The 26,880-nt window shown below is 41.4% G+C and overlaps 1 protein-coding gene and 1 pseudogene across 1 annotated transcript; both read left to right on the top strand.

Annotated features, from left to right (window-relative positions):
* The first annotated feature begins 1,028 nt into the window (after positions 1-1,028).
* LOC106577711 (uncharacterized) lies at positions 1,029-15,856 on the top strand (annotated as a pseudogene).
* A 2,113-nt stretch (positions 15,857-17,969) lies between these two features.
* Positions 17,970-20,100, top strand: LOC106577673 (uncharacterized). The gene is made up of 6 exons (XM_014155992.2): positions 17,970-18,012; positions 18,162-18,527; positions 18,705-19,055; positions 19,170-19,301; positions 19,533-19,579; positions 19,718-20,100. Exons 1-6 carry the CDS (start codon positions 17,970-17,972, stop codon positions 19,853-19,855), a joined length of 1,077 nt encoding a protein of 358 aa, XP_014011467.1. The 3' UTR covers positions 19,856-20,100.
* The last annotated feature ends 6,780 nt before the right edge of the window (positions 20,101-26,880 follow it).

Here is a 26,880-nt window from a genome sequence, read left to right as displayed (position 1 = left end):
TGGGAGTTTATCAAAATTAGATTTTTTTCAAAATCTTTGTGGGTCTGTGTAATCTGATGGAAATATGTGTCTCTAATATGGTCATACATTTGGCAGGAGGTTAGGAAGTGCAGCTCAGTTTCCACCTCATTTTGTGGGCAGTGTGCACATAGTCTGTCTTCTCTTGAGGGCCAGGTCTGCCTTACTTTCTCAATAGCAAGGCTATGCTCACTGATTCTGTACATAGTCAAAGATTTACTTCATTTTGGGTCAGTCACGGTGTTCAGGTATTCTGCCACTGTGTACACTCTGTTTGGGCCCAAATAGCATTCTAGTTTGCTCTGTTTTATTGTAAATTCGTTCCCATGTGTCAAGTAATTATCTTTTTGTTTTCTCATGATTTGGTTGGGTCTAATTGTGTTGCTGTCCTTGGGCTCTGTGGGGTCTGTTTGTGTTTGTGAACAGAGCGCCAGGACCAGCTTGCTTAGAGTTCTCTTCTCTCTAGGTGATGGCTTTGTTATGGAAGGTTTGGGAATTGCTTCCTTTTTGGTGGTTGTAGAATTGAATGGCTCTTTTCTGGATTTTGATAATGCTCTGCATGCATTATTTGGTGTTTTACGTTGTACACAGAGGATATTTTAGAAGAATTCTGCATGCAGAGTCTCAATTTAGTATTGTCTCATTTTGTGTATTCTTGGTTCGTGAGCAGACCCCAGACCTCACAACCATAAAGGGAAATGGGTTCTATAAATGATTCATGTATTTTTAGCCAGATCCTAAATGGTATGTCAAATTTATGCTCCTTTTGATGGCATAGAAGGCCCTTCTTGCCTTGTGTCTCAATGTTCAAAGCTTTGTGGAAGTTACCTGTGGCGCTGATGTTTAGGACGAGGTATGTATCGTTTTTTGTGTGTTCTAGGGCAAAGGTGTCTAGATGGATCATCACACTCAGGCTGATATTTCCACTTCTCACTTCCACTTCCAATTTTTATACTACTGTGCTTATAGGGGGTACACCCTAAAATTGAAGACAACCAGGAACTTTATTGATGCAATTCATATTTGTCTTTGTGTGTATTCTATCTGCGGTGCAATCCTCAACCATGCGCCTTGTTTCAGCCAACATAGGAGACACAGTGACTTTGCACTGCTCACATGAAGGCAAGTTAGCACTGCACTTCTTGTGGGTCAAGAAAACCTTGGGTGATGGTCCTCAGCTTACAAGTATGACAATAATGCTCCATTCCACAATGAATTTAAAGGCAACCTTCACTTCTCAGTGCAATGTGGCAAAGGAATAAAACACCAAAGGATCTCAGACATGCAGCTCTCAGATTCAGCAACATATTAATGAGGGAGTTCTTATTCCAACCAGGTAGAATTTGGAGAAGGATCCATTCTTGATGTTAAAGGTACAAAATCTGAATTTAGAGAGTTAATAACTAGAAACTAATGTTTTGAAACTAATCTTCAGCATTTTTGCACTTTACGTTTTGGATATTCAATGTCTTAATTAAATGTGAGGTATTCGCACAATCAGACATTACTGTCGCTTAAGTTTTCAATAAATGTTGGATAATAAAATAGGAAACACATTTGCTGACGTAAAAACATTTTTGTTAGGTTCAGCATCCAGAATCACAACCGTTGTACAGCAGCCTGTGTCGGAGTTAGTCCAGCCAGGAGACTCTGTGACTCTGAATTGTACAATACACACTGAGACCTGTGAAGGAGAACACAGTGTCTACTGGTTCAGACATGGCTCAGGAGAATCCCATCCAGGAATCATTTACACCCATGGAGACAGGAGTGATTGGTGTGAGAAGAGTCCAGAGGCTTGTCCTCCTACAGAGAGTTGTGTCTACAACCTCCCCAAGAGGAACCCCAGCATCTCTGATGCTGGGACTTACTACTGTGCTGTGGCCTCATGTGGGGAGATACTGTTTGGGAACGGGACCAAGCTGGACATCAAGGGTAAGTTAAATATCTTACATTTCTGTTTATATCTATTGTTTAATCTACTCTGTCAAACTGTAAACAGTTGTAGTTATTTACACCACATTAGAAAACGTCCAACAACTTTCCGGGACAATGTCACAGACTCTCTTCTCTTAGTGTACTGCCTGAGCGCAGCATTGGGTCTCTCGTTTATCCTGATCACTGTCCTTGGTAGCATCATGTACAAGATGAACAAGAGAAAGTGTCTGCACTGTAGAGGTAAGTGAAGTCCATAACAAATAAATGAATGATGTATGTAACAGGTAAAGTCCTTCATAGAAGTTGCTTTTCTTTCATATCACCAGATGTATCTGTAATGGAAGAAGGAGTTGTATCATTATGTCTTCTATGTTTCTTTTCGGGACCCGTCTCTCAGACAAGAGGTCCAGCAGTCTCTTCTTCAGATGCAGCGTTAAATAGAATTCCTTATGTTGTATTACCCTATAAAGAAGTGTGAAAGGGGTTACAATAAAATTATATTTTTCTCCTTCATTTTATTATTGTTCTTCACAGGCCCAAGATGCAGACAGTCTCCATTATGTAGCTCTGAATCTGAGCAACAAGAAGAACAGGTCTAGAAGACAGAGAAGCAACATGGATGAAGAGACGGTGTACTCTGGGATCAGACAGTAGAAATGGATGAATGACACAGCCTTAATTGTTAACTTTGTTAGCTGTAACTGTAATGAATTAGGTGCATTGTTTCTCTGCCAAACTCATTTGACAATGACTACCTTGTGATAAGATAAATAAAGCGTTTAACAATAATCAAGACTAAGGAAGTTGAAGGTATTTATTTGGGCCATACTAAATAGAAATGTATGTTGCGGTATTGAAGAGCATTTTTTCTTCTCATGCCACTAGCACCCCTCACGCACACAGCATCCTATTTACAGATACTCTGATGTCATTTCTTAATTAAGAAGAAAATAAGACACGGTAGTACGCTTTTTAAATAGTAAATAAGAAGAAGTTTCCAGTGTTTCAAACGTTCTGTATTTTGACTTTTAGATTGGAATGCTTCTCAGCAAAGAAAGCCAGTATGGGAATCCTCATGCAAACACATCAGACCAACAAGTTAGCAGAAATGTTGTATCAAGAGTGAGCCTGGACAAGAGTATTAAAGCTAAATATGACAGCATTAAATTTGATCCAGAGTCTGAATTCATTGAGTCTGTGTTTCATCCCCATAGCTCCATGGTGACAATGATGCCCTGAACTATACTGCACTGATGTTCACTGACAAGAAGAATTCCAAGCCCAGGAGACAGAGGAGAGAACAGAGAGAACAGAGAGAGTAAGAAACCATCTACTCTGGTTGACTCATCAAGGCAGAATGTGACATATGAGGGTCATCCAATCAGCATCATTCTAAGTCAAGCCCCACCCTTCCTCTGAACTCAACCTTGATCTTGACTGTTCCAGTTTGAACTGGCTGTTATATACATTTCTCATTTGCTGTAGGATGCCATTGCAAGGGCCTAGCTATGCCTAATATAAATGTAAAATCATTCAGGTGCACAGCATACTTGTCCAGCAATTGTGAAAGCTGATACTAGGATGGTTTCAGAAGTCTCAAATCCTTAGCAATAGTGGCTGAGGTTGACTTAGTAGATACATTTGTTTTTGTGGAAGCGTACAACAAAATATATATAATGATTTAGCAAATGTCTGAAGTCTTCCTTATGATGATAATAGTTGTAACATGGAACTCTAACCTGCCCTTATGCTTGTGTGATATTTCAATTAACATGTTTTCTTTTCAAGTTTAATGACATATATGCACCAGGTATCAAAGGATCACATCTTTATTTTGTCAAAAATGTGCCAACCTCACCAGAGTTCACTTCCTCCTGAAAGCTTGAACTGCCTTCTACAGACATGAAGTGAGAAATACAATGTAAACCCACTGTGTATGTCAAAGAGGACATATGTACCAGTAGTCTCAGCCACCGACCCAAATGATGAAAAAATATAAACCAGTAACTCTGACTTTACATCATTTGAAGGGCTGCTCTAACTATGGTATGCCACAGGACACGTTAGATTGTAGTTTTTATCAGATGTTTTATACCTGTTCAGACAGCCAATAAAGTCACTTAGTTCAGAGTTTCCTCCTACTTCATAATGATTACCCGATGAGTGTGCAAAATCATACATTTTATGTCCTTTCTGAACTCTATAGTGTGTGGGTCTGACAACAGGGCAGCTTTTACATGATGACAGTATATTTTTGTTTCATGCCAATTTTGGTAAGTCATAAGTACTAATGTGGATCCTTTTACTTTTTTATATCATAGTTTTTTTTTATACATTTTAATGGCTATGTAGTCTGAATAATGATAATAATGTATAATTCTGTACTATACCTTTGTTTTTGTTTTATTTAGTATGTTTTCTTCACAGGTTGTTCACTTAACAAGGATGTAATCCAACAAGACGGCTGTGATGGTTACACACCTGCGACAAAGTATAGCTCTCACTTGATCACTGTCACTTGGTTCAAGCAAACTGTTGGACAGAAGACTCCTCTCATGGCATCATCATTTTATCACACTCAAAATATTTTTTATTCCAACAACCTTAACCTTAAGTAAGGACTTTACTGAGACTAAACGTTAGAGTGTGAAGAGTGGAGTTGACCATCTCCAAGACAGAGTAAGGAGACAGCTACATACAACTGTGGTGCTTTGGTGCTTTGTTTGAGAACAAACTTGACAGAAGGAACCATTTTCATTGAATTTAATTATTATTATTTAATTTTTATTTTTTGTAAGGATATGCGTTTGATAAATGCTAAATGAATGAATCTAGCAGGAAAATACAATGTACATGACCTGATCATTTGATAGAAGGATTTGTTTAAAGTTAATCAAAGTCATACTCAGAATAGTTCACTATAAGGTCTGAATACCTGGTTATGAGAACTGGGGACTGCCGGACCATTTGGCTGAGGATGCTTTCCTTTTAGACAAACATGAAGGAATCATCATCATCATCATCATGATCATCATCAGTATACAATGAATTAACCCCGTTTTTTTTACTAAAACATGTAATAATACTGCACCAACAGTTTAAGCATATATTGTGGACAATGATACCGCTTACCTCTGGACAGCAGAGAGGTTTTCTTGGTAATCTTATACATAACACAAGCAAGGACAATGATGATGATGACACGAAGAGCCAACGCTACACCGCAGCACACCAAGAGAACATGTTCCTTCTTACAACCATCTGTGGAAATACAGACAGTGAAGAGGATATTCAGGACATTTTGCTTCACCGGACATACAATATTAGAAACATTTTGAAATATCACTTACGGTCAATGTAAAGCTTGATCCCGTTCCCAAACAGTATCTCCCCACATGAGGCCACAGCACAGTAGTAAATTTGTTTTGGGGAGGCAGGTAGCCTAGTGGTTAGAGTGTTGGGCCTGTAACCGAAAGGTTGCTAGGTTGAATCCCCGAGCTGACAAGGTAAAAATTGATTGTTCTCCCCTGAACAAGGCAGTTAACCCCCTGTTCCTAGACTGTCATTGTAAACAAGAATTTGTTCTTAACGGATTTGCCTAGTTAAAAAAAAATCTATGCATATTCACTTTAATAACTCTACCTACGTGTACATATTACCTCGACTAAGCGGTGCCCCCTCACATTGACTCTGTACCAGTACCCCCTGTATACAGCCTCGCTACAGTTATTTTACTGCTGCTCTTTAATTATTTGTTACTTTTATTTCTTTTTTTTTAGATCATTTTCTTTAAACTGAGGGCTTGTAAGTAAGCACTTCACTGTAAGGTGAAGGTGTATTCGGTGCATGTGATCTTGAAGTTTGCAGGGACATTGCATCCTGATTACATGATGTACATAGTATCATGCATAGAGTACATTCTATTGACTATCACTTTAGTTGTCTTAAACTCTTTTTTAAACTGTTTCCTGCATCACATCTCTCCGGCCCTAATTAGATTTTCCACTCAGTTTAACTCCGTAACCCCCAGCAATGACCATCAGTCCTCACCACACACTGTCTTCACACACCTCAGTGAATCAAAACCACAAACATCCATGTCATTAAGATCACAACACACTCTCTTTATGAGAAAAGCCTGAACTAAAAATAGACTTCTTTCCTGAGTATATTTTGAAGAGAGCTGATATTGTTGAAAAGATAATCCAAATATCAAATCATATCAAATCAAATTGTATTGATCACATACACATATTTAGCATATGTTATTGCGGGTGTAGCGAAATGCTTGTGTTCCTAGCTCCAACAGTGCAGTCGTATCTAACAATTCACAACAATAAACAAATCTAAAAGTAAAAGAATGGAATTAAGACATATATTAATATTAGGATGAGCAATGTCAGAGTGGCATTGACTAAAATACAGAAGAATAGAATACAGTAAATACATATGAGATGAGTAAAGCAGTATGTAAACATTATTTAAGTGACTAGTGATTCCATGTCTATGTATATAGGGAAGCAGCCTCTAAGGTGCAGCGTTGAGTAACCGGGTGGTAGCTGGCTAGTGATGGCTATTTAAAAGTCTGATGGCCTTGGGGCGGTAAGCAAATTGCAGTGGGTCTAGGGTGTCAGGTAAGGTAGGGGTGATCTGATCCTTAACTAGCCTCTCAAAGCACTTAATGATGACAGAAGTGGGTGCTATTTTTTTGCTTTGCTTTGCAATGTACACATTGTAACTGAGACGTTTTCACAAACAATACAAAATGTGAATATGCATATGTGCAGCTTGAAGTACTGCACTTAATTTATCTTTCAATAGGATGCAGCAGTGTACAAGGAAGTCCCCATAACTGCCTGAACAGTAGAGTTGGCAGCAACTTATATAATTGTCAAAATGTTCAAATTGTTCACGAAGAACCATTGAAAATGTACTTTCCTGTGGTAGATCATGTGTGTAGTCATAATATCTGTCATCAAAGGCCCAAAAAAGACATTGTGTTGCTGTTAAAAATCTATAAAAAGGTAATATACACCTTTAGTACATGGGTATACACATATATAACATGTTATAAATCCATTTCAGCATCATAGAGTTACTTGCATCAGGTTAGGTAGTCATCATCACTGGATCATTACTACTAACATCAACTAAGTTATTATAAAGTGTAGCTTAGTTACCAGGAGGAGCCACACAATCATTCAAAATAAAAATGGGTAGCAGAGTGATCTCTATATGACAAAGACAATGACTCATGTGTTTGTGTGTAGTTTTGTATTGAGTTCCAGGGAGTAGTTGAATAAGTATGGGAGAAAACCTATTTATTCAAGTCATCCCTCCTCTGTAATGTGTTGTCCTCTTTTAGTTGTGTTGATAGCATGTCACTTACACCCACCCCCACACAGTGAACAAGCTCACAGGTACTCTGCAGTCTGCTGTAAGCCCAAGACAAGGTCGTATCTATGCTTTGGTCAGGTAGGCCTGCTGGCTTTGTGCAGACAGGACCCTCCTACCTGCTCTCTGTGTCTCTGTGTCTCTATGTGGTTTTCAGCAGGATGTCTATGTGATGTCACTGTTGTTCTCACTATCTTTACTTGTTGTTCATGTTGCCCCTGACAGTTTACAGCCACAGCAAAACAGTAATTTATTAAACTGACTCTAAAATATATTTAGTTACCTGAAATCAGTTACAAACCACAAATAACTGCTGATGAACCCTATTTGAACTCTCTGAGTAAACTGTCTCATGTGTGATACATTTATTCTAGATTCATCGGCTCAGGGGGAGGGGCCAGTTTATGATGATGTCATGGGTGAACTTTCAGTACATTCTCAATCAGACAAGTATTATAAGACTGTAATGCTCTGTCAGAAGGAGACCAATAGAGGAGGTTCCTCCTTCTGATAGATTGCTTCCTATGAGAACAGCACTAACCAGAGAGTGAAACAGACTACATAAAATGTGTCACATGCATTAGTTAAGTTGGGGTGTCATGTCAGCCATGTACTCTCGGGTGTTACACATCAGTTAGTGAAAGTTTCTGTAAATTATATACAGGGAATGTATGACTGACTAAAATATACGTGTTTCATTCTTTAGGTGTTTCCCCCACATATTTTTTTATTTTTTTATTTTCACCTTTATTTAACCAGGTAGGCTAGTTGAGAATAGGTTCTCATTTACAACTGCGACCTGGCCAAGATAAAGCAAAGCAGTTCGACACATACAACAACACAGAGTTACACATGGAATAAACAAACATACCGTCAATAATACAGTAGAAAAAGTCTATATACAGTGTGTGCAACTGAGGTAGGAGAAGGGAGGTAAGGCAATAAATAGGCCATGGTGGCGAAGTAATTACAATATAGCAATTAAACACTGGAATGGTAGATGTGCAGAAGATGAATGTGCAAGTAGAGATACTGAGGTGCAAAGGAGCAAGATAAATAAATAAATACAGTATGGGGATGAGGTCGTTGGATGGGCTGTCCCCTCTTTCCATTGGGATTCTCTGCCTCTACCCCTATTACAGGGGCTGAGTCACTGGCTTACTGGTGTTCTTCCATGCCGTCCCTGGGAGGGGTGCGTCACTTGAGTGGGTTGAGTCACTGACGTGGTCTTCCTGTCTGGGTTGGCGCCCCCCCTTGGGTTGTGCCGTGGCGGAGATCTTTGTGGGCTATACTCGGCCTTGTCCCGGGATGGTATGTTGGTGGTTGGGGATATCCCTCCAGTGTTGTGGGGGCTGTGCTTTGGAAAGGTGGGTGGGGTTATATCCTACCTGTTTGGCCCTGTCCGGGGGTTTCATCGGATGAGGCCACAGTGTCTCCTAACCCATCCTGTCTCAGCCTCCAGTATTTATGCTGCAGTAGTTTATGGGTCGGGGGCTAGGGTCAGTCTCTCACATCTGGAGTATTTCTCTTGTCTTTTCTGGTGCCCTGTGTGAATTTAAATATGCTCTCTCTAATTCTCTCTTTCTTTCTTTCTTTCTTTCTTTCTTTCTTTCTTTCTTTCTTTCTTTCTTTCTTTCTTTCTTTCTTTCTTTCTTTCTTTCTCTCTCTCTCGGAGGACCTGAGCCCTAGGACCATGCCTCAGGACTACCTGGCTTGATGACTCCTTGCTGTCCCCAGTTCACCTGGCCGTGCTGCTGCTCCAGTTCCAACTGTTCTGCCTGCGGCTATGGAACCCTGACCTGTTCACCGGACATGCTACCTGTCCCAGACCTGCTGTCCCAGACCTGCTGGAACCCTAACCTGTTCACCGGACGTGCTACCTGTCTTAGACCTGCTGTTTTCAACTCTCTAGAGACAGCAGGAGCGGTAGAGATACTGGGTGGATACTTTGAAGAATCTCAAATATAAAATATATTTTGATTTGTTAAACATTTTTTGGGTTACAATACTCTCAAAGATCGGCTATGAAAAAGCCAAATGACACTTACTTTTGTGTTACTGACTTGTTGCACCCTCGACAACTACTATAATTATTATTATTTGACCATGCTGGTCATTTATGAACATTTGAACATCTTGGCCATGTGCTGTTATACTCTCCACCCGGCACAGCCAGAAGAGGACTGGCCACCCCTCATAGCCTGGTTCCTCTCTAGGTTTCTTCCTAGGTTTTGGCCTTTCTAGGGAGTTTTTCCTAGCCACCGTGCATTGCTTGCTGTGTGGGGTTTTAGGCTGGGTTTCTGTACAGCACTTTAATATATCAGCTGATGTAAGAAGGGCTATATAAATACATTTGATTTTGATTTGATTTGTTTACAGATGGGCTATGCACAGGTGTAGTGATCTGTGAGCTGCTCTGACAGCTGGTGCTTAAAGCTAGTGAGGGAGATATGAGTCTCCAGCTTCAGTGATTTTTGCAGTTCATTCCAGTCATTGGCAGCAGAGAACTGGAAGGAAAGGTGACCAATAGAAGAATTGGCTTTGGGGGTGACCAGTGAGATATACCTGCTGGAGCACGTGCTACGGGTGGGTGCTGCTATGGTGACCAGTGAGCTGAGATAAGGCGGGGCTTTACCTAGCAGAGACTTGTAGATGAGTTGGAGCCAGTGGGTTTGGTGATGAGTATGAAGGGAGGGCCAGCCAACGAGAGCATACAGGTCGCAGTGGTGGGTAGTATATGGGGCTTTGGTGACAAAATGGATGACACTGTGATAGACTGCATCCAATTTGTTGAGTAGAGTGTTGGAGGCTATTTTGTAAATTACATCGCCGAAGTCCAGGATTGGTAGGATGGTCAGTTTTACGAGGGTATGTTTGGCAGCATTAGTAAAGGATGCTTTGTTGCGAAATAGGAAGCCGAGTCCAGATTTCATTTTGGATTGGCTATGCTTAATGCGAGTCTGGATAGAGAGTTTACAGTCTAACCAGACACCTAGGTATTTGTAGTTGTCCATATATTCTAAGTCAGAACCGTCCAGAGTAGTGATGCTGGACGGGCGGGCAGGTGCGGGCAGCGATCGGTTGAATAGCATGCATTTAGTTTTACTTGTATTTAAGAGCAGTTGGAGGCCACGGAAGGAGAGTTGTATGGCATTGAAGCTCGTCTGGAGGTTAGTTAACACAGTGTCCAAAGAAGGGCAAGAGGTATAAAGAATGGTGTCGTCTGCATAGAGGTGGATCAGAGAATCACCAGCAGCAAGAGCGACATCATTGATGTATACAGAGAAGAGAGTCGACCGACAGAGAATTGAACCCTGTGGCACCCCCAAAGAGACTGCCAGAGGTCCGGACAACAGGCCCTCCGATTTGACACACTGAACTCTATCACAGAAGTAGTTGGTGAACCAGGCGAGGCAATCATTTGAGAAGCCAAGGCTGTTGAGTCTGCCGATAAGAATGTGGTGATTGACAGAGTTGAAAGCCTTGGCCAGGTCAATGAATACGGCTGCACAGTAATGTCTCTTATCGATGGCGGTTATGATATCATTTAGGACCTTGAGCATGGCTGAGGTGCACCCATGACCAGCTCTGAAACTAGATTGCATAGCGGAGAAGGGACGGTGGGATTCGAAATGGTCGGTAATCTGTTTGTTAACTTGGCTTTCGAATACCTAAGAAAGGCAAGGTAGTATAGATATTGGTCTATAGCAGTTTGGGTCTAGAGTGTCTCCCCCTTTGAAGAGGGGGATGACCGCAGCCGCTTTCCAATCTTTGGGAATCTCAGACGATACGAAAGAGAGGTTGAACAGGCTAGTAATAGGGGTTGTAACAATTTCGGCAGATCATTTTAGAAAGAGAGGGTCCAGATTGTCTAGCCTGGCTGATTTGTTGGGGTCCAGATTTTACAGCTCTTTCAGAACATCAGCTATCAGCTATCAGCTATATTTGGGTGAAGGAGAAATGGGGGAGGCTTGGGCGAGTTGCTGTGGGGGGTGCAGGCCTGTTAATCGGGGTAGGGTTAGCCAGGTGGAAAGCATGGCCAGCCGTAGAAAAATGCTTATTGAAATTCTCAATTATAGTGGATTTATCGGTGGTGACAGTGTTTCCTAACCTCAGTGCAGTGGTCAGCTGGGAGGAGGTGCTCTTTTTCTCCATGGACTTTACAGTGTCACAGACCTTTTTGAGTTTGTGCTGCAGGATGAAAATTTCTGCTTGAAAAAGCTAGCCTTAGTTTTCCTAACTGCCTGTGTATAGTGGTTCCTAACTTCCGTGAAAAGTTGCATATCACGGGGGCTAATCGATGCTAATGCAGAACGCCACAGGATGTTTTTGTGCTCGTCAAGGGCAGTCAGGTCTGGAGAGAACCAAGGGCTATATCTGTTCCTGGTTCAACATTTTTTGAATGGGGCATGATTTTTTAAGATGGTGAGGAAGGCACTTTTAAAGAATAACCAGGCATCCTCTACTGACGGGATGAGGTCAATATCCTTCCAGGATACCCGGGCCAGGTCGATTAGAAAGGCCTGCTCGCTGAAGTGTTTTAGGGAGCGTTTGACAGTGATGAGGGGTGGTCATTTGACTCATTACGGACGCAAGCAATGAGGTAGTGATTACTGAGATCCTGGTTGAAGACAGCAGAGGTGTATTTGGAGGGCAGGTTGGTTAGGATGATATCTATGAGGGTCCCCGTGTTTACGGATTTGGGGTTGTACCTGTGGGTTCATTGATCATTTGTGTAAGATTGAGGGCATCAAGCTTAGATTGTAGGATGTGGGATGTGGCAATGGATGTGTAGGATGTGGCAATGGTGAGAGACTTGTTTCTGGAAAGGTGGATTTTTATAAGAGGAAGCTTGAATTGTTTGGGTACAGACCTGGATAGTAAGACAGAACTCTGCAGGCTATCTCTGCAGTAGATTGCAACACTGACTCCTTTGGCAGTTCTATCTTGTCGGAAGATGTTGTAGTTAGGGATGGAAATTTCAGGGTTTTTGGTGGTCTTCCTAAGCCAGGATTCAGACACAGCTAGGACATCCGCATTGGCAGAGTGTGCTAAAGCAGTGAATAAAACAAACTTAGGGAGGAGGCTTCTAATGTTAACCTGTTGGGGCTAGGGGGCAGTATTTTCACGGCCAGATAAAAAACGTACCCGATTTAAACTGGTTACTACTCTTGCCCAGAAATGAGAATATGCATATTATTAGTAGATGTGGATAGAAAACACTCTAAAGTTTCTAAAACTGTTTGAATGGTGTCTGTGAGTATAACAAAACTCATATGGCAGGCAAAAACCTGAGAAGATTACAAGCAGGAAGTGCCCTGTCAGACAATTTGTTCTCCTTCTGTGGCATCTCTATCAAAAATACAGCATCTCTGCTGTAACATGACATTTTCTAAGGCTTCCATTGGCTCTCAGAAGGCGCCAGAAAGTGTAATGGGGTGTCTGCAGTCTCTGGGCTAAGTACAGCAGCTCTGTTTGTGAGTGGTCAGGCTGGGAACAGTGACACTGGAGATGCACGTTCATGAGAATTCTACAAAAATATATTTCAGCCTTTGAATGAATACAACGTCGCCCGGTTGGAATATTATCGCTATTTTACGAGAAAAATAGCATAAAAATTGATTTTAAACAGCGTTTGACATGCTTCGAAGTACGGTAATGGAATATTTTGACATTTCTTTGTCACTTGCATAGCTAAACAATGAACCATAATCCCAACTCATGATGTTATTACCCTGCATGAATCTGAAGGGAACTAACCAACCAGGTTCCATGTTAGCTAGCTAACATTAGACTATGACATAAGCAAATTACTCTGAGATATGAATAATATTACTACACAGATCATACATATTACTTTCTGACAATATTAGAAACGTGTAATATATGAAATTGTAGCTAGCTAGACTATCTTACCCGTATACATGGAAGGACACTCTCTGTCACGGCTGCCATGGTTGCCCTTAGTTTGAAGAAGTAATATGGAGACAGCTGTTTCCTCCATCTCCTTAGCTTTCATACTCTAATTCCATTGATTTTAGAACTCAGTCCTCCAGAAAGTGGAAAGCAACACTTATGCAGTTCTAATACACAATATATTTCAAATTAAGCCGCATTAGACAGGATTACCTACACATACTGACCAGCTGAAATAGACAGAAGCGTGCAACATGGCAGACCAATCCGAACTAATCTCTCGGCATGTCCAGCCCACTCATTATCTCAACCAATCATGGCTAGCTAGAAGGTTACTGTCTTTTTCTGTGGCTAAACCAACTAGGCTCCTAATTTAACAATTTGAAATACAAGTTTGTTAATAAGGCACATGAAGTTCACATGTTCCAGGAGGAATTTCTGCCAAAAAACACATTTTGATTATAAAAAAAAGTTTACGTTCAAATGGCTCTCCTGTGAAGTAGTGACGTGCAACCTACCCCTAGTTTCCTGAAACGAGTCACATATACTCATGATGCTCCACCCCTGTTCACCCTTATACTGTGGCATTCTACAATAGCATCGAATATCCCCCACGATATGCAACTTATTTCTGGCCACGCTTTCCACCTGGCTACCCCTACCCTGGCCAACATCTCAGCACCCCCTGCAGCAACTTGCCCAACCTCCCCCCTCTTCAAAGGGGGAGACACTCTAGACCCAAACTGTTATAGACCTAAATCCATCCTGCCCTGAAATTTCTAGAATCTTCAAAGCCAAGTTAACAAACAGATCACCAACCATTTCGAATCCCACCGTACCTTCTCCACTACGCAATCTGGTTTCAGAGCTGGTCATGGGTGCACCTCAGCCACGTTCAAGGTCCTAAACGATATCATAACCACCATCGATAAAGGACAGTACTGTGCAGCCGTCTTCATCGACCTGGCCAAGGCTTTCGACTCTGTCAATCACCGCATTCTTATCGGCAGATTCAATGGCCTTGGTTTCTCTAATGACTGCCTCGCCTGGTTCACCAACTACTTCTCTGAGGGAGTTCAGTGTGTCAAATCGTAGGGCCTGTTGTCCCCCCCTCTATGGGGGTGCCATAGGGTTCAAATCTTGGGCTGACTCTTTTCTCTGAATATATCAACAATGTTGCTCTTGCTGCTGGTGATTCTCTGATCTACCTCTACACAGACAACACCATTCTGTATACATCTGGCCCTTCTATAGACACTGTGCTAACAAACCTCCAAACGAGCTTCAACGCCATACAACACTCCTTCCGTGGCCTCCAACTGCTTTTAAATGCTAGTAAAACTAAGTGCATGGTATTCAACCGATTGCTGCCCGAACCCTCCCGCTCGACTATCATCACTACTCTGGACAGTTCTGACTTATAATATGTGGACAACTACAAATACCTAGGTGTCTGGTTAGACTGTAAACTCTCCTTCCAGACTCAAATTAAGCATCTCCAATCCACAATTAAATCTAGAATCGGCTTCCTATTTCGCAACAAAGCCTCCTTCACTCATGCCGCCAAACATACCCTCGTAAAACTGACTGTCCTACCGATCCTTGACTTCGGTGATGTCATTTACAAAATAGCCCCCAACACTCTACTCAGCAAACTGGATGTAGTCTATCACAGTGCCATCCGTTTTATCACCAAAGCCCAAATAGTCTACCCCTCTCGTTGGCTGGCCCTCACTACATACTCACCGCCAAACCCACTGGCTCCAGGTCATCTATAAGTCTTTGCTAGGTAAAGCCCTGCCTTATCTCAACTCACTGGTCACCAAAGCAACACCCACCCGTAGCATGAGCTCTAGCAGGTATATTGCATTGGTTATCCCCAAAGCCAACACTACCTTTGGCTGCCTTTCCTTCCAGTTCTCTGCTGCCAATGACTGAAACGAATTGCAAAAATCTATGAAGCTGGAGTCTTGTATCTCCATCTCTAACTTTAAGCATCAGCTGTCTGAGCAGCTTACTGATCACTGTACCTGTAAACAGCCAATCTGTAAATAATACACCAGACTACATCATCCCCATATTACTACTTACCCTCTTGCTCTTTTGCACCCCAGTATCTCTACTTGCAGGCCCCTACGGTAGACCCAGGGTCAGGGCCGGATCAGGAGGCAGTAATGGTGAGTCCAGGGTAGATGGTGGAACAGCTCGGACCACAGGAGCAAGAATAGGTAGTGTGTCCCCCACAGTCAGGCCAGGAGGTTGAGCTCAGTGGTAGCAGGAACAGGACTGGAGCTAGGTCAGGTGGTGCACGCTGGGCAGGGGCATTCTGGACCCCCCGAATGGGACCAGGGCTGTGGCTGGGTCAGTTGAGGCTGTACTGTCTGCAGCTGGTGACAGTGGTGTGGCTGGGGCCCCCAATGGGCCCAGGTTAGGGCTGGACCAGTCATCGGAGTTAGCAGCAGCTGGGTTCGGTGCTGCTGAAGGGTCTCCTAATACAGGGACAGGCAGAGAGTCAGAGGACGGCAGGGCCTCTGCCGCTGCCAGTGTGACCTGTATAGTCAAGAGGGTGGGCAAGTGTCCGGCCCCCTAGTAACCTCCCTAGCAACCTATCAGGGCGAGTTTGAGAGGCAGGTTTACTCTTAGGTTCCAGTCGTGGGGGAACAGGAGTGGAGTGTGCAGCTCAGGGTTGTGAGGTGCTGATAACAGTCACCGGCATTGAATTTGTAATAGGTGATTTTGGGGAAACTGATGGGAGGGGGTGTGTGTCTCTTTGTTAACATCAGCTGGTGCACAATATCTAATATTAAGGATTTATCAAGGCTCTGCTCGCCTAAGTTAGAATACCCCATGATAAGGTGTAGACCATACTATTTACCAATACATTTTTTATCTATATTTTTCATAGATGTCAATTTACCACCACAAACCGATGCTGGCACTAAGACCGCACTCAATGAGCTGTATAAGGCATTGAGTTAAGAAGAAAATGCTCACCCAGAGGTGGAGCTCCTAGTGGCCAGAGACTTTAATGCAGGAAAACTGAAATCTGTTTTACCTCACATCTGTCAGCATGTAACCTGTGCAACTAGATGCTAAAACACCCTAGATCACCATTACTCCACACACAGAGACGCATACATAGCTCTCCCTGTGACCCCATTTAAATATGATTATAACTGTATCAATCAAATGTATTTATAAAGCCCTTTTTACATCAGCTGATGTCACAAAGTGCCGTACAGAAACCCAGCCTAAAACCCCAAACAGCAAGCAATGCAGATGTAGAAGCACGGTGGCTAGGAAAAACTTCCTAGAAAGGCCAGAACCTAGGAAGAAACCTAGAGAGGAATCAGGCTCTGAGGGGTGGCCAGTCCTCTTCTCGCTGTGCCGGGTGGAGATTATAACAGAACATGGCCAAGAAGTTCAAACATTCCTAGATGACCAGCAGGGTCAGATAATAATAATCACAGTGGTTGTAGAGGGTGCAACAGGGCAGCACCTCAGGAGTAAATGTCAGTTGGCTTGTCATAGCTGAAGAGGGAGAGTTCAAAAGAGCAGGTCCAGTGAACATAGCCGCAGGCAGAACAGTTGAAACTGGAGCAGCAGCATGACCAGGTGGACTGGGGACAGCAAGGAGTCATCAGACCAGGTAGTCCTGAGGCATGGTCCTAGGGCTCATGTCCTCCGAGAGAAGAAAGAGAGAAAGAGAGAGAGAAAGAGAGAGAGAGAGAGAGAAACAGAGAAAGAGAAAAAGGGAGAGAGAGAAAATTAGAGGGAGCATACCTAAATTCACACAGGACACTGGATGAGACAGGAGAAATACTCCAGATATAGCAGACTGAACCTAGCCCCCGACACATAAACTATTGCAGCATAAATACTGGAGGCTGAGACAGGAGCGATATCATCCTGATTCCTCCTTACAAGCAAAAAATCAAACAGGAGTACCAGCTGCACCCTCAAGGTGGAAGTGGCCCAATAAAGCGGATGTTAAGCTACACGACTGTTTCGCTAGCACCGACTGGACCAAGATAGAATCCTACTACACCGGTTCTGATGCTCGTCGAATGTGGCAGGACTTGCAAACTATCACGGATTACAAAGGGAAACTCAGCTGTTAGCTGTCCAGTGACTCAAGCCTACCAGACGATCGAAATACCTTCTATGCTCGAGTGTAATGTTATACCACTGGAACAATGGACCTACTCAATAACAATATCACGGGAGGGCATTCTATCCGTCTTTTCATTTGAGTGTAAATGATGAATGAGAGATCACTAAAAAAAGACTACGTTGCTGTGTTTGTTATGTGTTTTTCATACATGGTTTTAGTGAGGTGAAGATACTGTGTGGTGATAGAAGCCCGAGTGGATGACAGTGTCATAGCATGCACATTCCAAAATGGTTACAAATGTGAGTCTCTTAGACAATAGTAGCTGCAATGATAAACAATAAGTGAAACTGTGCTTCAAAAATGTGTGCTTAATTTGTACAAATCGAAACGATGAGATTCTACCTGTAGGACAATTCTGAAACTGTACAAGATACACGTGAAGACCACAGTCATGCCTGAGTGAGGCGTAAACAAATATTATGCAGTCCAATTCGACCAATCACCTGTAACTTCATTGTTGAAGTGTTGTCTACATGGGTGGACTCTTTCCACTCAAGACCCAAGTTGTGAAGAGCTGACAACTTTAAAGATGATGGCACTGTGTCTGATATTTCCACTTATCGTAGAGAGGGGTAAGACAATATTTTTGATTTCTCTGCTTATGTGATGTCCAAACTTTATTTGGAGACGCAAGGTATCCAATTATTGCTCTACAGACATTTTGAAAATCCAAAGTTGTAATTGAGATATGTAACAGGTAATATATAATAATGTTCTCTAGTTCATGGAGTAACTCGGACTGAGTCCTCATCCATCAGTCAGAAGAATGGTCTCATGTCAGCCAACGTTGGAGACACAGTAGTTTTGCTCTGCTTCAACAAAGGCGACGTGGGAATAATGTTCTCCTGGTACAAGCAAAGTTTTGGAAATATTCCTCAGCTCATCTCGACCATGTATAAGTATGACAGGAATGCAACATTTTACCATGAGTTTAAGGACAACCCTCGCTTCTCAGTGGAAAGTGGCCAAGGGAAAAATCACCTAATGATCACAGACGTGGAACTCTCTGATTCAGGCACATACTACTGTGGAAGTGCTTTTGGAAACAATGTGGAGTTTGGACAAGGAGTTATTCTCATCATCAAAGGTAAAGCGAAAGTTATTATGATGAATTTTTTTGTAAATCTGAATTTACTGGTATACAGTGTAAATATGATGTATTCTCTGAATAAGATGCGATCTTTATTGAATCAATTTTGATTCATAACACTTGCCATAGGGATACTCTAGAGAGATTAAATGTGTTTATTGGCCTTCTTGTCAGGTTCCTGGTCCAGAAATATGTCTGTTATACAGCAGCCTGTGTCTGAGTCTGTCCAGCCAGGAAATTCTGTGACTCTGAACTGTACAATACACACGGAGACCTGTGCAGGAGAACACGGTGTCTATTGGTTCAGACATGGCTCAGGAGAATCCCATCCAGGAATCATTTACACCAATGGAGACAGGAATGATCAGTGTGAGAAGATTCCTGAGGCTGGGTCTCCTACACAGAGCTGTGTCTACAACCTCCCCAAGAGGAACCTCAGCCTCTCTGATGCTGGGACTTACTACTGTGCTGTGGCCTCATGTGGGGAGATACTGTTTGGAAATGGGACCAAGCTGGATGTTGTCTGTAAGTGATAATTCTGATATGTTGTGATATTCTTTCATGTTGCTGTGAATAAACTCAATGCCTGGTGGAGCAAAATGTCCTGAATCTCCTCTATCACTGTCTGTATTTCCACAGATGGTTGTAAGGAGGACCATGTTCTCTTGGTGTACAGTCTGGGTGTAGCGTTGGGTCTGTGTGTCAACCTCATCATTGTCCTTGGTTGCATTATGTATAAGATCAGCAGGAGAGAATGTGAACAGTGCAGAGGTTAGTTTTATCAAAGTGCACAATATACTGACACTTCTTGATCATAAAACTTGACAAATAAATTGTTTGATTATAATGATGATGATGTTGATGATAATGTTATTGATGATGATGATGATGATGATGATGATGTTGTTGTTGTTATTGATGATGATGATGATGATGTTGTTGATGATGGTGTTGTTGCTATTGTTGTTGTTGATGATGATGATGATAATGTTTGATTAAAAGGGACGCCCCCTCAGCCAAGTACTCCGGCAGTCCACAGTCATAACCAGGTACACAGACCTGGCATTTGTCTAGCTGTTGCTGAATCAATCTTTTTTTTATTCAATCAAAATTTGAAAATATACACTTTAATTTTTCAATTCACCAGCAATGTTTTAGTCTAATTTTATTTTTGTTATTCCTCTCAGGATCAAGATGTTGACACACTCCATTACACTGCTCTGAACGTTGTCCACAAGAAAGTGAAGGCCAGGAGACAGAGGAGCCATGGAGCCATGGAGAGAGACACTGTGTACTCTGGGGTGAGAGTCCAAAACATGGACTGAAATGTAGACTTTTGCTCTTTAATAACTTGCATTGATTTTATGTGTTTCCCACTGCATATAGCTTAATATATCAGTGAAGTTTCCATTGTAAGTGTCTTACAAGAAAACATGGACTGAAACGTCAGCGTTGCCTCTTTATTAACTTGAATTGCTTGTATGTGTTTCTGACTGTATTTAGCTTTATATATTAGTGAAGTGTGTTACAATGCCTTGTATTCTGTCAAATTCCTTTTTACATTGATAATGTTGTGCAGATTAAATAAAATAGTTAACTGCTGTCATACAGAGGTATTGTGTGATTTTCTCTCAGATTTTTCCCTTGCTTTTAAATTTCTACAGCAGTTTCACTGGTAGGTTTGCAGGGAAGAACAATAACCCCACCATTGATTTTGGGCAACAACATCAGAGCAGATTGAGGTTTATGCTCAATGTAACATTAGCTCATCCTTATGACAATATGTGCATATATGCATGCAGAGAGTCCATTCTATTGACTAACTCTTTCAGTCATCTCTCCTTTTTAAGCTGTATCCTGTATCACATCTCTCTGTGGTGTTCTGAATGCCCTAAATAAATGTTCCACTCATGTAAACTCATCTTAACCCCCAGCAATGACTGTCAGTCATCATCACACGCTCTCTACACACACATCAGTGCGTCGTAACCACAACACACCCGTGTCACTGAGGGTCCATTTCAGACTTAGGCAATACACGCCTTTCCTACGCACTCCTTTCCTACGCACTTCTCAGTAGTTGCTATTCAGACTTACCGTGTGTAATGGGCTTTGCAGGCGTGGTTCCCTTGCATGTGCTGAATAAATTCAATTCAACAGCTGAAAACCCTCCCACTTACTGGCCAGCTGAATTTCTTATGGACTTTTCATTCAATCAGGTATTAAGTACATTTGTTTACAGCTATCCCTAAATGTGGTGTACCTTTATTTGAATTTCTCACCAGTCTCACTATGTAATGCCTGTCGTTAGAATTAGACCAAGGTGCAAACACGAAACAGAAACAATCCCCCACCAAACCCAAAGGAAAAACAGGCTCCTTATGTGTGACTCCCTATCAGCAACAACAAACGACAGCTGTGCCTGATTGGGAGCCACACACACACACACACACACACACACACACGGCCCAAAACAAAGAAATACAAAACCATAGAAAAATGAACATAGAACGCCCACCCAATGTAACACCCTGGCCTAACCAAAAATAAAGAACAAAAACCCCTCTCTATGGCCAGGGCGTTACACACTAGAATATATAGAGGGAACTGTTCATAATATTAGGGATCAAAGAAAGCAATGAAAGTTCACACATATTCATCTTCTTTTCAGCACCAATTGGTAGATTAGAAAAATGATATTGTATATTATTTAGGGTGAGGAAAGTATTTATAAATAAAATAAAACCAGTTTGGATAGCCTTTACACACAAAATATATTGGTGAATCAAAGTACAGTAGTTTGGTTCATCCTGAAAGTTGCCATGTTCAATTGTTTAATCCATGAAATATTGGAAGGTGAGAGAAGTGTACAATAGGAGTTGACCAGTAGTCCTATAAATCTACCCTAATAATCCTCACTTATCATGGAACTGGGATGACAGCGGTCAGGTCGTCGCCAGGCTCCAGGTCTAAACCGTTACGTGTAGTCTGTGTTCCATAATGATTCAAATAGGTTAAATGTTCCAGACTATTTCAAAACTTGTCATACTTCAGCCTAATATGATCCACTATTCATTGTGATCCCCATGAACAACCACACAAACGTGACAGAGGAAAGAAAGGTAAGCTAACGATGTAATGGAATGATGAAAAATGTAAGGAAACTGACATTAAAGTGACAGTTATGTTGGTGTAACACGATACAAATTGTAAAAAATACAGTGAAAAATGTGGGCATCGAATTAAAACATTCTAGAAATCATAAATCAACTCGGTAAGTTTGGCACTATTCTGCCATTTGCACATAGCTACAGAAGCCTGCAACTTGACATTTCATATTTGCAAGTTATAAGGCCAGAATTTCACTGTGGAAAAGGTGATATGTAGATATGCTTCAGTTTGCTGCTATGTGACTGGTTTCATATTTGTCTCAAGCGATCATAATTTAAAATAGATTTAAAACAATTGTAATGTATATTTACAATCCCTTTATCCCAAAATATTACTAAAATATTACTAATAGCCCTTATCAATTTATAAATTACAGTGCATGGAAAATTGTATTTCTATCAAAAAAAAGAAAGTAGGTGTTGTTCCACTTGGAACTGCTAGGTTGCTGGACCTTATTAAACTTTTCATTGTGCATAAAGTTGGTGAAATTATGAGGTCAGAATATGGCGTGTCTGTAGACACACCTTCATTTCTTTGATCTCCACCCAAAACGAATAGCGGATTAATAGCATGCTATTCTCAAGCTTAAGTTTAAAGTCAGAAGACGCTTAGAGAGAAAGGTGCATAAAAATAAAATTATTTTCCATTTACGCGAGCTTAAGTTGGGTCGGAATCGGCCCCTAAGACCACGACTCTCTTTTACTGAGAAAAGACTGAAATAAAAATAAACCTCTTATCTGAGTACATTTTCAACATATTTTATATTGTTGAGAGACTGGTTTAAAATATGACAATGTGCACATTGTGACTGAGCAGTTTTAACAAAACTGCACGTAACCTTGCGGTTAAGTGTGTTAAGCTTTGGGCCAGTTACTGAGCCAGATATGTGACAACATCTGTTGATGAGCCCTAATTGCTCCTGTATGTCGCTCTGGACAAGAGCATGTGCTAAATTACTCAAATTTAAAATGTTAACTATTGACAAAATGTGAATATATAAATCCACCTTGCAGGACTGCAATTCAATTATCTTTCAATAGGGAGCAGCAGTGTATATGGAAGTCCCTGTGACTGCATCACCAGTAGAGTCGCAGCAACTTTTAGAAGTTGTCAAAAGGTTCAACTTGTTCACTAATTTGATGAAGAATCTTTGAAAACGTGCTTTCCTGTGATGGTTCATGTGCATAGTCGAAATAGCTGTCAAGCAAATGCAAATGCCCAACAAAGATGTATTTTAGACTCTATAACATGGGTGATATAGTTATTACATTCTTATTACACATCTATATCATGTTATAAACCCATTTCAGCGTCATAAAGTCACATGCATCAAACAGCATACGGTGTCATCATCACTAGATTATTACTATTAACATCAGCTAATTCATTAAAAGTTTAGTAACAAGCAGTCACAAATACTCAAAATAAAATTGGTAGCAGAGTGATCTGTATATGACAAAGACAATGACTTGTGTTGACGTGTAGTTTTGTATTGAGTTCCAAGGAGTAGTTGCATAAGTATAGGAGACAACCTATTTATTCAAGTCCTCTCTCCTCTGTAATGTATTGTCATCTTTTAGTTGTGTTGATAGCATGTCACTTACACCCACCCCCACACAGTGAACAAGTTCAGAGGCACTCTGCGGTTTTCTGTAAGCACAAAACAAGGTCGTATCTACGCTTTGGTCAGGTGGGCCTGCTGGCTTTGTGCACACAGGACCCTCCTACCTGCTCTCTGTGTCTCTGTGTCTCTATGTGGTTTTCAGCAGGATGTCTATGTGGTGTCACTGTTACTCTCATAATCTCACAAGCTTTACTTCTCATCATTTTTACACAATCTTTGCCAAAGACCGCTTGTAGCCATAGCAAATTAACTCTTTATAAACTGACCCTGATATATATACAGTATTTAGTTATCTGATATCAGTTACAAACCACAAAGAACTGCTGATTAAGCCTATTTGAACTCTCTGAGTTAACTGTCTCATGTGTGATACCATCTATTCTAGATCTATGGACAACGGGGGAGGGGACAGTTTATGATGATGTCATCTGAGAACTTTCAGTATATTCACAATCAGACAATCCTGATAAGACTATTTCAGGATGCTCTGTCAGAAGGTGACCCATAGAGAAGGATCCTCATTCTGATAGATTGCTATCTACGAGAATCAAATCAACATTTAAAACACTAAACAGAGAGTGAAACAGACTAGATGAAGTGTGTCATGTATTGGTTGGCTGGTTGACTGGTGTCCAATCAGACATGCACTCTCGGGTGTTACACATCAGTCAGTGCATTTTTCTGTGAAGGATGTAGAGGGAATGAGACTGACATACAATAGACTTCTTTCATTCTGTTGGTGTTTTCCCATACGCACTCTGCTCTTCCCCCCTTCACCTTTATACTGTACATGATATGACATGTTCTAGACACAATAGATTGTCTATGGGTCAACTGGAGTATTGTAACTGTTGAATTACCAGCTGGAAAAAATTATATTTATTTTCTTTAAAAAACTTTAGTTACATTTGTGTCAATGAAGACATATTACAAAGACAAAGTACTACAGAGACCAAGTATTACAGAGACATACACTTATAAGGGACACAGTTGAGTGGCACTACTGAGGTTAATTAAAGGATATGGGCTAACACATTAAAAAGGGCAAAAAAAATGTAGCCATTCCATATTTAAAAGGGCATTGACAACCAACAAAGGTCTGAAATTAATAGGCCATGCTATAATTCCACATCTAGTAATATTATGTCATGTTGAAGGCTTAATTGGAGGTTGTATATGCTGTGGGGGAGAAACTTAACTTAACCTCTGGGCTAGGCTGGGTTGGGATAGGCTCAGTAATAGAGACACTAGAGAGGGGAATAGGATCCTTCACAGTTGGTGCAAACATCAAAAGAGAACTGGTCTTAATAAGTTTTATTTCCCAAATAAATAAGCAGTTTATCAAGCCACTATTTAGTCGGCTTGATCTAATAACTCTGACTTGATTGTCTTCTTTAAAAGTCTGTCCGGGCTGCTCAAACTATGGTAAACACACTTGCTAAACAGTAGCTTTTATTCTTGTTCAGATAGCCAATAAAGTCTCTCAGTTCAGTGTTCCCTCATACTATATGACGGCTATACATGTAAAGTATCATCATAAAAGAGGTTTCCTGTTGTCAGACCTTCACACTATATAATGCAGAAAGGATTGACATTACAATGAAGATCAGACATTGGTCAATGTTTTTGTTTTACACCAACTTCAGTAAGTACACATTTTAAATGTGGATGCTTTTTCTAATAATTTCATGCCATAGTCTTTTGAATTCATTTAAATGACTAGTTGTATGCATATGAAAAGTATAATGAGTTGTATTGTTTCCATAATGGGTAGAAATTATTTTTGATCAGATCTTTTACAGTTTGTGCATTGTCTATGGACATTATTCAACCCTGGGATTTGTTCTGGGATGGGAGGTAGTGTGTCTATCCCTTGCTTTTGTTCATCTCATATGGTGACCTGCACTACATGGCCAAAAGTATCTGGTCACGGGCTCGTCGAATATCTCATTCCTAAATCATGGCATTAATGTGGAGTTGGTCCCCCTTTTCCTGCTATAACAGCCTCCAATCTTCTAGGAAGGCTTTCCACTAGATGTTGGAACATTGCTGTGGGGACTTGCTTCCAATCAGCCACAAGAAAATTATTGAGGTCGGGCACTGATGTTGGACGATTCGGCCTGGCTCGCAGTCCGAGTTCCAATTCAACCCAAGGGTGTTCGATGGGGTTGAGGTCAGGGCTCTGTGCAAGTCAGTCAAGTTCTTCGACAAACCATTTCTTTATGGACATCGTTTTGTGCACAGGGGCATTGTTATGCTGAAACAGGAAAGGGCCTTCCCCAACTCTTTCCACAAAGCCCAGAATCAGATTTGTCCGCCAGACTGCCAGTTGGTGAAGCGAGAGTCCAATGGCATGGAGCTTTACACCACTCCAGATAACGCTTGGCATTGTACATGGTGATCTTAGGCTTGTGAAGCTCCAGACGAACAGTTCTTGTGCTGACGTTGCTTCCAGAGGCAGTTTGGAACTCTGTACTTGCAACCGAGGACTTCCTATTTTTACGTGCTACTCATTTCAGCACTCTGCGGTCCTGTTCTTTGAGCTTGTATGGCCTACCACTTGCGGCTGAGCCATTGTTGCTGCTAGACTTTCCACTTCACAATAACAGCACTTACAGTTGACCAGGGCAGCTCTAGCAGGGCAAACATTTGACTTTAAGAATAAAATTACATACGTAGTATGTTTTAAGTGTTCTCAATGTTTTATAATTCATCTTTTAGCAGGGACCCCTTCTCAGCAGAGCCATTATGGGAATCCTCATGCCAACATGTCAGACCAACAGGTCAGCAGGATTGCTGTATCAAGAATGAGACTGTTTAAAAGTATTAAAGCAAAATATTAGTCTTAATTGAGTGAGTCTGTGTTTCATCCTCATACTGTAGCTACAGGATGGGAATGATGACATGAACTATGCTTCCCTGACGTTCACTGACAAGAATAGTACGAGGTCAGGAGACAGAGGAGAGAACAGAGAGAACAGAGAGAGGAAGAAACCATCTACTCAGGTGTGAGTCATCAAGACAGGGTGTAACAGAGTAGGGTCATCCAATCAGCATCATTCTAAGTTAAGCCCCACCCCTCCTCTGAACTCCAATTTGATCTTGACATTGTCCTTATGACCTGGCTATTTTGTACACTTCTGATTTACTGTAGGATGTCATTGCAGGGGCCTAGCTTTGCTGAATATATACGGTACCAGTCAAACGTTTGGACACACCTACTCAATCAAAGGTATTTCTTTATTTTTACTATTTTCTATATTGTAGAATAATAGTGAAGACATTAAAACCAGTTGTAACGATAAAATGTTTAACAAATCAAAATATATTTTATATTTGAGATTCTTCAAAGTTTCCACCCAGTATCTCTACCACTCCTGCTGTCTCTAGAGAGTTGAAAACAGCAGGTCTGGGACAGGTAGCATGTCCGGTGAACAGGTCAGGGTTCCATAGCCGCAGGCAGAGCAGTTGAAATTGGAGCAGCATCACGACCAGGTGGACTGGGGACAGCAAGGAGTCATCAGGCCAGGTAGTCCTGAGGCATGGTCCTAGGGC

Source organism: Salmo salar, chromosome ssa18 (genome assembly GCF_905237065.1).
Source record: "Salmo salar chromosome ssa18, Ssal_v3.1, whole genome shotgun sequence".
In the NCBI taxonomy this organism is placed as follows: Eukaryota; Metazoa; Chordata; class Actinopteri; order Salmoniformes; family Salmonidae; genus Salmo; species Salmo salar.
The sequence above is the reverse complement of the archived record's forward strand: the minus strand, read 5'-3'. Positions and strand labels throughout refer to the sequence as shown.

Coding starts and splice junctions, on each gene's coding strand:
- LOC106577673 (XM_014155992.2), top strand. CDS start 17,970: ATGATGGCACTGTGTCTGATATTTCCACTTATCGTAGAGAGGG. Junction 19,302..19,532: donor AGAATGTGAACAGTGCAGAG/GTTAGTTTTATC, acceptor TTTGATTAAAAG/GGACGCCCCCTCAGCCAAGT. Junction 19,580..19,717: donor CAGTCCACAGTCATAACCAG/GTACACAGACCT, acceptor TATTCCTCTCAG/GATCAAGATGTTGACACACT.